An 11,839-nucleotide genomic window follows, 5' to 3' on the forward strand; every position below is an offset into this window, starting at 1 on the left:
AAAGATGAGCTACCACTTACCAGCACCCATAGCCAAGATCAGGTAATAATGCAGGCACTCAGATATTTGCTAAACTGCAACTTACTAAACCCTGTTCATCCCCCAAGAGTGACACGTCTCAGATTGGCAAATTCCAGCCACTACTGTTACCCCTTTCCTGCATCCTTCTGAGCGGAGGGACTGTGATTCAGTGGTAGAGCATTTACAAAGCATGCAGAAGGTCCAGGTTCAGTCCCCAGCATCTCCAGTTAAAAAGACCAGGCATCAAGGAATGTAAAAGACCCTAGAGACCCGCTGCCAGTCTAAGTAGATAATACTGACTGTGATGGACCAAGGGTCTGATTCATGTGTCCACTAGCCTCTCTCCCATGCCAGTTCTAGCAATATTTAGCTATTGTCCTGTGTCTGTTTAGAGGAAGGAAAGCACTTGGTGATGAAAGAGGTAGGCACAGCCTCTGTTCCACCATCAGCAACACCAGCATCCGAATCAGTGTGTTTTTTTTTATTATTATTTACACATCAGGAGGTTACATTCCACCTCCTTTAGCATCACATTTAAAGAAAGTCAACTTAAAAAGAAGTTTTATCCCAAGCCGCTATAACTGCTGTATCATCATTTGGTTTACATGAGACATCCAGCAGCGCTTAGGTCGTCAGGAACACTGATTTTGCAACAAGAAAGCAAAAAGCCATGATTAACTTATGTCCTGCACCCCCCTCTACCCCCCAAAAAAGAACAAAAAACAAAAAACAAATCACCAGTCCTTGGTCATAAAGACGGATCAACACAAAACCCCATCAGTTCAAATGCTGCACAGATGCAGCTGCTTGTCCAAACAGACTGTCTAATATTCATCGAGGGTATCGGCCCGGGGGATGGAGAGGCCTCGCTCCTTCAGTGCTTGCACTTTTAGTTTATCCGACTCTTGCTTCGCTTGCTGCTCTACCCGCTGTACCTCCAGGATCTCCTCGATTGACACTTGCTGCAGTTGGGTGTCACTTTCCTTCTCTAGGTCCTGTGGCAAAATAAGGGTCAAGTCATATTCAAAAGTCATATTCAAGAAGAGAAGAAGAGATAGGATTTATACTCCACCCTTCACTACCCAAAGGAGCCTCAGAGCGGCTTACAACCACTTCCCCTTCCCCTTCCCACAATAGACACCTTGTGAGGTAGGTGGGGCTGAGAGAGTTCTCCCAAGAACTGCCCTTGAGAGAACAGCTCTGAAAAAACTTATGACTTCCCAAGGTCAAACCAGCAGCTGCATGTGAAGGAGTGGGGAATCAAACCCGGTTCTCCCAGATTAGAGTCTGCGCTCCTAACCACTACACCAAACTGGCAACAAAGGGGACAAAGAAGGTTGCTGGTTCACAAATTGCAACACAGCAACTTGCAAGCCCTTGGACAGAGTTTGGGCTCTGGAACTTCCTGCTAACATTTCACAAATGATGTGGCTAGCAAAGAAGGCCCGGGTCTCATGGAGACTGCAAAGCTGTGGCTGAACCAATTCCAGCTGGAGGCTCTTACGATGGGATGCCCTTCTCAACAAGAAGAGCTCCTTGTGCATACAGATCTAGCATATCAAGGCAAGTTCCAGCCTAGCTTTTCCCCTGGTACACTAGTTTTCTGTATGCAGAGATTTTCGACGCAGAGAAACATTTAACATGCGAGCTCAGATATGCAATTTGAAGAGACACAGCCCAGGAGCAGGTTTACTACTTCAGTTAAGTAGCAATTATCAGAGGTGCTTCACCGTTTTTAGTAGAAAAAAGTATGCACGCTGTCATTGCTCCTATCCCATAATGCAGGAGCAGTAACTTACCTTTAGTAGCTACATATAATCCTCTGAAGAATGCTTTGGGGAGCCATGATTAGTTGCAAGTTGCTGAAGTGCAGCTCTACTGTGCACACGTGCTTACACACACAGACAAAAAACACCCCACGTATAGCGGGGTATTTCTTGCATTTTAGGCAGCCAATATAGTGTAGTGACTAGAATACCAGATTAGAAGTAGGGAAACCCGTGTTCAAATCTCCATGCTGCCATGCCGTCTCACAGGCCAGTCTCAGACTGCCCCCCCTCACAGGGTTGTTGCAAGGATAAAACAGCAAGAGGAGAATTATGTACTCTCTCCAGGATAAAAATGCAGATCATTAACATATGAGGCAGGTAAAAGTAATACTTCTCAATGGGCTTCTCCCTCCCCAGCCTTTCCGCCCTCCATGTAGGAAAGCAAGTAAAAAATAAAACCATGACTTCGCTGCTAAGAGTACAGATTGCCGGAAGAAAGATCCGTACACAATTCATTGCACGGGTCAACCCATAGGATACTTCCACAGGGTGAGGATTCTCTATTCCGTATTCACTGCCACTGCAAATGCAGAGGCACACTGCATCAGCAATGGAGCATCCAAACAAGGGTAATTTGTGCATTTTCCTCCATCAGCTGAAATTTCCCCTACATTTCTCCATCTTGCCATACCATTGGTGAGCTTTCTTTAAAAAATGGTAATTGGTATAGGCAGGGGTCATTTCGTAGAAAAAGAGCTAGGGGAACTCATTAGGATAACTCATTAGCATATGCCACACCCCCATGAGGGGCCCAGCGGTGGACCTGCAAGGCCGGCGGGAGTGCAAGGAAGCCCCACTTCCAGCCCTCCCTGGCCCCAGGCAGGCAGGGGTGGGGAGAGGCAGGGAGGAAGCAACTTACCCTCCCTCTTCTCCTGCCTCCTCCTGGCCGAATGAGGGCCGGAAGCGGGGCGGGCGGAAGCAGGGCTTTGTCATGTGCCCCGCCCTCCGTACCTCACCCGGGGAAACTGCGATCCCCTGCGTTCCCCCCGAAATGATCTCTGGGTATAGGACTGTAGCAGTCACCTTGAAGGAAAAAAAGGCCTCAAAAGGCTTTCCGGTGGTACAGCACAGTGGCTGCAAGGGAAAGTGGAAGGAAAATGGTGATGTGGGTGGGTCCTTCACGAATGTACACCTCCCTACTCAGATGACGTGTTAATGCACCTCAACTGTGCTCTTGCAGAAAAGACTGCAGTAAACCAGATTTGAGGAAGAGCATTCTGAGGACGAAGGAAAACCTGGCTCATGAAAGAGTACAGACTGACATGTGGTCGCTCCCAAAGACAGCGCTCCCCTCCAAAAGCAAAGTGTTTCGGGGGGAAGTGTCTATATGAAAACAACCACAGCAATAAAAAAAGGTGCAAACTTGGCACGAGAAATGCTGAGGACAAAAACAGGGCAGGTAAAAGGCAAAGAGGATACACCTGGCCAGTGTTCCGTCTAAGCTGAGTTAGTGTGAGCTAGCTCACCGTTTCTTAGCCTCCGGCTCACAAATTTTTGTCTTAGCTCAGGAAGGAGGACTCCAGAGCAAACTGATTTATGCAGCAGCCCAATCGCTGGCTCACAACTTTAATGCCAGTAGCTCACAAAGTAGAATTTTTGCTCACAAGGCTCCACAGCTTAGAGGAAACATTGCACCTGGCCCTCACCTGAGATCTCCCTCTGCCTGGGACCAGCCTCACCCTCACCCCAGCAAAAATTGAACAGAGGAACATCAGTTGAGAACCAGTGCCCCAAATCCCAAATGACACTGAGGAAATCCCTGTGAACCGCAAATTTGGGGAATGGGGGGAGGGGGGAGCAGTGAGGGAGTTGCTTACTTACAATTTCTCCCAGAAGAACAACGTTCTCGCCTCTCACCACAAAGATGCCGCGGGGGATGTCACCGTATTTTTTACCCACGTGAATGCGCTCCACTGTCTGGTGCAACACCAAGTTGGCTGCAAGTTTCAGGGCGAGGGGAGGGGAGAGAACAGAGAAAGGACTGAAATGCATGGGGGCAAGAGAGGCATGAGAAATCTCACACACATGGACAACCACCTTCAATGCACTTCATGATATTCTTCAACCGTGCTCTAAGAGCTTGACTGAGTGCCGACTGACAGCAACGAGTGTGCCTGCCCGTAAAGTACGACGGCCTCCAGCTGGATCCCTCTTAGTGGTTAATTCCAGCAGCAATTACAGCTCCCAGACTTTGTGGGTGCTGTGAGAGGACGGAGCTGTGGCTCAGTGATAAAGCATGTGCTTTGCATGCAGAAGGTCCCAAGTTACCTCCTTGGTATTTCCAGTTATGATGGTCCCGGAAAGGTAGCAGTGTTAGTCTACAGCAGCATAATAAAACAGCAGTCACCCTGAACTCTGCTAAAGAAAGCTGGATAAAGATGTACTCCAAAAGATAAGATTTGTTGAAGTTTACTCTTCGAGATGCCAAAACCTGCAACAAGACGCTGTAAAGGCATGGCTACGAATCCTACAGACATAACACAAAGCCATGGTTTTATTTTAATTAGTGTTAGTTTGCCTCCACACAGAATTCTGATTTCATAATCACTCAGACCCCGGCTTTCCTTGATAAATGCTGGTTTCTCTTTGCTCTCCCCCCGCGCTGGCATCCTGGCCTGCAGTGTTGAAAGGGTTAAGCTAGGATTAAGCTAGGCCTCTGTGTGTACACAAACCCACTTAGGTCAATACACTGGCTTCAAACCGTGGCTCTAGATCCTGGTTTGATGGACCCCAACAAAACACAGCTAGTGGCTCACATTTGGATGATCACCCTAACCATGGTTGAACTGAACCCACGGTTACTCACAACATCTGAACTGTCTGTGATTTATTTATTTTTAAGTACATGTCGAAGAGCAGTGAGTGATTGGGTAACTGCTCCCCAATCTGGCTCACCTGAGTGCACACTTACGTACACTTAAATGCAGACAAATGTGAACGTGTTATTGTTCTCTGAAGGGTGCACATTGTTCACACTGTTCCCAGCTCTTCAGAGTTACCCAAATCGCAAGATCATTCCTTTGCGCTATCCTACCAAGACCTACTCAGCTCGTAGAGTAATTTCTTGTTCAATAGATAATACGGGGGGGGGGACATTTAATCATTCATGACTCATGGTACTTAGGCTGCAGTCACACATGCTAAATAATCCACTTTCAATGCACTTTCCAATTGGATTTTTGCTGTGTGAACTGGCAAAATCCAGTTTGAAAGTGCATTGAAAGTGGATTGCAAGTGGATTATTTAGTGTGTGTGACCACAGCCTTAGTTTCTTTTAAATAAATATTTAAAATGCAACGAGAGCTTTATGAGCATGCAGTGGTTACAGATATTCAGAAAAGGTAGGAAGGCGCAGTACTCCGAGTCATCTCTGCTTTGAGAACACAGCTGGACCCACAGCACCCCCGTGGTGGGGAAAGGATCACTGCTGCTGGCTCTCTAACAGTGTGGCGGGCTCTCAAGCACCCAGGCTTTGGAGCAACTGCCCCACCTTGACCTACAGATCCGAAGACGTTTCCATGGTCATGTGGCCGGCATGACTAAACACCCAGGGCACTGCGAAAAGTTTAATCTGGCCACTGATTTGAAGAAAGGTGTGGCTTCTGGTTGTAAGACTGTTGGAACCTGGAGGTCTGTCCAGGCCCTTGTAAATCTGCATAACCCCGCTGCAATTTCACTTGTCAATTATTTGGGAGATGAACGTGCACATTTGTTTCAGTGACAACACATGACTGAGAAACGCAACCCCCGGGTGAACGGGGAGTGTGGGCAGAATCCTAGTTTGTTGGAAAGGATTGCAACATTTCTGAGTTACTCAGGAAACTCTTAACGGCTTTGCTAAACCAGTTTCATTCTGCAGAAATATCAGAGGCATATAAGAGTCACACCACACATGACGCTCGTGCCATCACTTTGTTCCCAACTGTCTAGTAGTGTTTGGCTCTCTAGATGGAGCTACAGAAGGGAAGCTGTTGGGGAACGGCAATAGGGATCAGCGAGTCAGTGTCATTTCCTAAACAAAATGGCTCCCTCCAGACTGAGGTAAGCATTGGCAGGGAAAAGGGGGGGAAAACCCAGCCCCAATACATGTACCTCTTTTTTTTCTTTCTGCAGGTTTAAAGCAGCCAGGGATGGGAGTCTTTACACTGCGATGAGTGGTTAACAACCCCTTCTGCAGCCCCTGGGCCTCTCAGCCCATATGTGATCTCCAGCATCAGACGTGATTTAAGGGAAGGGGCTGTGGCTCAGTGGCAGAGCTTCTGCTCGGCATGCTTAAGCTCCCTGGCTCAATTCCCAGCATTCTCCACTTAAAAGGATCAAGTAGGAGGTCATATGACAGCCCTCTGTACAAGACCTTGGGGAAGCCCTGCTGGTCAGAGCAGACAACACTGACCTTGATAGACCAAAGGTCTCACTCAATATAAGGCAGCTTTGTGGTTCAAGTGGCCTCAAGCTGCAGTGGGTCAAAGGGATTCCAAGTTCATGCCTAGTCCCCTCTGTCCAAAGATGGAGCTGCCAACAAACCAACAGATGAGTCGGAGGGGGGTCCTCTTGACCATGACCTGAGACCAATGCTCCCTCTAAGCTGTGGAATCTTGTGAGCAAAAATGCTACTTTGTGAGCTACTGGCATTAAAGCTGTGCGCGAGCCATTTGTCTCCTGCATCAATTAGGAGCCATCCTTCCTGAGCGAAGACCAAAATGTGTGAGCCAGAGGCTAAAAAACTGTGAGCTAGCTCACGCTAACTCAGCTTAGAGGGAACACTGCCTGAGATGCACAGTGTCAGGCTAGGCAAAAATGCTTTCAGCAGCAGCTCCAGCCCTGTGGAAGGGACCACCAACGGATCATGTGAGGACTGTTCCTTCCTTTCTGCCATTAGGAAGAAAGCCAGCATGGTTCGACAGAATGCCAGACTGGGATCTGGGGAGACCCAGGCTCAAACCCCCTGCTGTGGAAGCCCAATGAATAAACATGGGTCAGTCACACACTACCTCACGGGATTGTTGTGATAAAATGGGGGCAGGGAGAATGATGTAAGCTATTTTGGGTTCCCGGTGGTGAGAAATAATCAAATAAAGGGGGAACGTACAAGGTGGAGCTTTGTAGAAGCGCCTTAGGCTGAATGTTTGTTTACTGGTATGTTTGGAAACCATGATGAGCTGAGGGGAAAGCGGCACACAAGTGAAGTCACATCGCCACCCATTTTACAGACAGCAGTTCAAGGAATGGGTGGAACAGTCCAGATGGTCCCTGGGAATCGCTGCCAGAACAACTGCTTTGCAAGATACCAATACTGAAGCGCACAGGCCACAGGCGTCATAGGGCTGCTTCCTGCTTCTATGCTGTTTTTCCTGGCAAGTGGTTCAGAGTGCAGCTTAATAAGACACCCGGCTACGGCAGAGATGCAACAGCCTAACAGAACATCTGGCTTCTTAGGCCAAACACTGATCAACTTCCATTCCGCCAAATGGCGTGAAAATTAGTTGCAAGGCATTTTTGCAAGATAGGGTTGCCAAGTCAAAATGTCTTACTGGCGGGGGAGCCTCGCCGGGCTCCGGGAGCCGTTCTTCACCAGCACATCACCGGAAGTGACGCGCGACGTTGGTCACGTTGAAGGCGTGGCCCCGATCGTCGGAGGGAAAACCATAGAGTCACGCTGCACTTCAGGGGGCGGAGTTCCCCCCGGGGCCCGATTCCGCAGCGGCGGACATCAGGCCTCCGAAGCGGGGTTTACCTGCCCCCCGCCCCCACTTGGCAGCCCTATTGGAAGACCAGAGGGGAGGGACTGGCCATACCCAGCATCAGACTCCATTGACCTGAACCAGTGAGTGTCAAGAACTGGAAGAGGAAAGGTGTGGGCCCCGCCAAAGATTTCTCGAAGGGAAATTCCAATCCTATTCCTAGGGCCGACAGCTAAGCTAGAATGGTCCGAGGCAATGCTGCCTTTAAAAAAAAGAGAGAGAGAGAGTCAAAAAGACCTATTGGGTACCTTTCAAGAAGTTTTGGCCAGCCAAAAAGAGAACATCTCGACATGTTATCTTCAGCGTTTACAAGGCTTTTAAGAATTCCAGAGCGGTTTTTATGTGCCATTATGAACGGCGCATAAATATTTGGCAAGCGGGACCTTAATTATAAACTCCCTTATCTTGAAGAAACCCAGAAGCTCCTGCTTTGTAAACTGAAGCGGAAGATTATTCAAGATAAGGCAGTCCAGGCTGGTCCCGAACCATGAACACAGACAATTATTTTGGATGCTTCGTGCAACACTTAGATTTTGCATCTACTCTCACTAATTTTTTTAGCAAATCTGCAATTAACGGAAGACCGTGCGCCATGCCCTTGCTTAGGACAGAATGAGTAGCCCGGTTCTAGATTTGTATTTGTAGATTGGGGAGACCTGGCTTCAAATTCCACACTCAACATGAAAAATCTACAGGGTGACCTCGGACCAGCCACATATTCAGCCCAAGCCTACCTCACAGGGTTGCTGAGAGGATAAAACAGAGGTGCCAAGGACTACATACACTGCCCTGCACAAGGAGAGGCACAATAATGGAACAGAAAGCTACTTTGAATGGGCCAAATGATCCCATCTAACCTCACTGGTATTAAATACCACTTACATAAATGTCTCCATTTCATATTTCAAAGCTATGAGTCATGTCACGTCTGGATAGATGGTCACTTATCCTCTGAAGTTACGCCAATGTACTATGCCGATCTCTTTTTAAGCAATGGGAGAGACTATTCTGAACACTTATTTAATAGGAATGTACTATAAATTCCCTTTAGAAGTTCCTTAGAGCAGCTGCATGGATGATGCCATATTTCAAACTTTAATAGGCCTGTAATGATGTTAGCCTGCTTTTATAGCCAATATAAAATGTCATAGTTTATAAATATTGATAGAGCATCAGGGAAAGACTTATTCCACTACCAGTCTCCTTGGACAACTACGTGCTTCCATTAACCAGATGTTACATTTACCCCTTATTATCCCAGTCTGCTTTCAAGATGACATTGTGAGCCACCACTAGTCATAAGGTCTAAGGATCTAAAAATGTTGCCATCCTCACTCCATCCCTCGAAATGCTACAATTAATATTGGTTTCTTCATCTGTGGTGGCTTATTCTTTGTTTGTTCCCGTATCAGCCTCAGTACTGACAAGCCTAATCACTCATGTTTAGCAGAGATCCAAAGCTATTTTTCAGGTCACCTCTACAGCACCAAAAGCTCCCAGACTTTTTTTTGCAAGCGATGCAGGCACAGCTACACGCCAATACACCCCAACCCTTTCTGCTTCAAATAATCCGAGGCTTGAATCTTGCCAAGATCTCCCCTTCCAGACCCCAAATTATATTGAGACAGCATTCAATTTTATTCACCAGACTACGTTTATGCTTGTAAGCGAGTACCCCGTGAGGGGTGATAGACTCACTCAATGCCGTGGAAGCATATGAAGCTACCTGACAACGAGTCAGACCACGGACCCATCCACACTGCCAACACTATCCGCAGTTCTCCAGATGAAAAGGTCTTCCCCAACACCTATTTATGTAAGATGTTTCAACTGACGATGCCAGAGACCAAGCCTGCAAAGCATATCTGCCTTCACCACCAGACTATGCCCCTTTCCTAAGAAGCCACTGTCTTTTGACTGGCAGCTGCTCTCTGGGTAGAAAAACCTCTTTCTAATCATCTGCTACACCCAATATCCTTTAACCAAAGATGCTAGGGAATTGAACTTGAGTTGTTCAGCAAACAGAGCAAGAGCTCTACTAACGAGCCAGGATTTAAAACTAGATCTGCTGAGCCAATTTCCATCATTTTTACCGATTAAATCATACGAGCTCGCATAACATAATAAACACCATAACCAGGAAGAAAAACTGGAAGTTGGGATTTTCTAAGGGCAACTTAATGCATTTTTCCTTTGTGGGCTGCACTTTGCATATGCTTGTGAAGAACGGAGGTCAGGTAAAGTTAAAAAGGCCCAAGAATGATTTTCCTAATTGCTGTTTGAGAGAAAGTTTTCAACAGAGCGCTGGCTGGACCATATGCACTTGCAGCCTTCAAGGAGTGGGAATGCCATTTCAAGACATTTGGCTCCCTCTAGCGGTAAAGGAGATCACCAGAACTGTGACATTTACCCTGCATTCAAAAATATCCTGATCTGTGTCATTAAAAAAATTCAGCCACGTCAGTCTGAGCCAGCAAAACACAGTTTGAGTCCAGTGGCATCTTTAAGACCAACAAACATTTTATTCAAAGTGTAAGCTTTGGACATGAAATAAAGCTTTGTTAGTCTTAAAGGTGCCACTGGACTCAAACTTTGTTCTCTGTCATTAAGAAAAAGTGATTGCACTTAAGGGGGGAAAAGAAGTTGGTAACATTAACAATTTTGCCATTTTAAGGCCTTATTTCTCTCTCTGGCATAAAAATGAAGTTGCTGCATTAAAAATAAACAGCACACTTTTCAGAGACTAGAGCCAGCATGGTGTAATGGTTAAGAGTGGCAGACTCTGCTCTGGAGAACTGGGTTTGATTCCCCCACTTCTCCACATGCAGCCTGCTGGGTGACCTTGGGCCAGTCACGGTTCTCTCAGAATTCTCTCAGCCCCACCTACCTCACAGGGTGCCTGTTGTGGGGAGAGGAAAGGAAGGATATTGATAGCTGTTTTGAGACTCCTTAAGGTAGAGAAATGTGGGGTATAAAAACCAGGCTGCTTCTTCTAGAACTCAGTTCTTCAGACACAAGCCAACAGATGCTCAAAATGCACTGTGTTCTTTCAATTGCCCTTCATCAGAGATGGCTTTGCAAGTGGGTAAAGTTTAATTGGGAGAGTGAATCCATTGATGATACACTACATGACAGAGGTTATGTTAGGTAACGGCCAATCTAGCACAGCATCCTGTTTCACACAACAGCCAGCCAGCTCAGACTATGCCCCTTCCTAAGAAGCCACGTTCAAAAGAATTGGGTCTCCAAGTCCACCTAGTACAGTGCTGTCTTTTGACTGGCAGCTGCTCTCTGGGTACTACCTCTGAACATGGGAGTTCCATCTAGCTGTTATAGCCAATACCTATCCTCTAGGAGGACTTTTCAAACCATACAAACGCCCCCCCCCCCAAATCAGCCAGGAAGATTTGCCCACCTCCTCTTTCCACTTCTACATTAGTGCATGCCATTTTCCCTTCCTCCCCTTCAAACTCGCAGAACAGAAAGGGGAGGAGGAAGTAGACAGGCATGTGGGGGGCACTGCTGATCCTTCCCTCTTAGAGAAAGGGCTACCCCTCCCCTCCATGGTGGCAGATCACATTGGGTATTTCTAAGCAAGATGTAAAGCTGCAGATTTCTTTGGGAGTCAGTATCTGACCTCAGTGGCATTTGCTTCCAGCAACCTGGTCCAGGAAACATTTCCCCCCCTGCAGAACTATTGGTTTTATGCCAATACTTACCAATTTCAAAGTTAACTATGATTACTTTAATGGTATGGTTATTAAACAGGTAATACACATCTCTGGGACAGTTAAGGAAAAGGAAATCAAGGTGGGAATGTGCAGAAGTAAAGACCTTTTGGAGGGAAATTACTGAAATCTTTAGGGAAGTATGCAAGGTAACACTACTTATAGACTTTAACCTAATGTTGTTAAGCACAATAGGAAGCCCGGTATTGGATAAGAAAACTCAAAATCTAGTCAAGGCTATGATACTGGCGGGAAAGGCAGTTATCGCTCTGGGTTGGAAAGACAAAAGTAAATGGACAATAGAAATCTGGCACAACTATTTGTTTGATTTTATACAGTCAGACATTGTGGAGTCAACCAACAAGGAAACAACATGGGAAGAAAAATCCACGGAAATCAAGACCAGATGGAAGATCTACCTAGACTGGATGATGAAAGAAAGAAGGAAGGACATTCAGTGGAAGATCAAGACTCTATGCCCTTGGCTGGAGGGAAAAGACTATGACTAAAAAAGAGGGAG

General features: G+C 46.7%; 1 protein-coding gene across 1 annotated transcript in view; it reads right to left on the reverse strand.

The window, feature by feature from the left end:
• Nucleotides 1-471: 471 nt before the first annotated feature.
• The window catches only part of LSM1 (LSM1 homolog, mRNA degradation associated), a 16,473-nt gene continuing 5,105 nt past the window's right edge, over nt 472-11,839 (reverse strand). Inside the window, exons 3-4 of the mRNA XM_015425060.1 lie at nt 3,672-3,787; nt 472-1,016 (exon numbers count right to left, since the gene is read on the reverse strand). Coding sequence (XP_015280546.1) covers nt 846-1,016; nt 3,672-3,787 — 287 coding nt within the window. The 3' untranslated portion in view covers nt 472-845. The remainder of the gene's footprint in view (nt 1,017-3,671; nt 3,788-11,839) is intronic.

Source organism: Gekko japonicus, unplaced genomic scaffold (assembly GCF_001447785.1).
Source record: "Gekko japonicus isolate JY-2015 unplaced genomic scaffold, Gekko_japonicus_V1.1 scaffold3300, whole genome shotgun sequence".
Lineage (NCBI taxonomy): Eukaryota > Metazoa > Chordata > Lepidosauria > Squamata > Gekkonidae > Gekko > Gekko japonicus.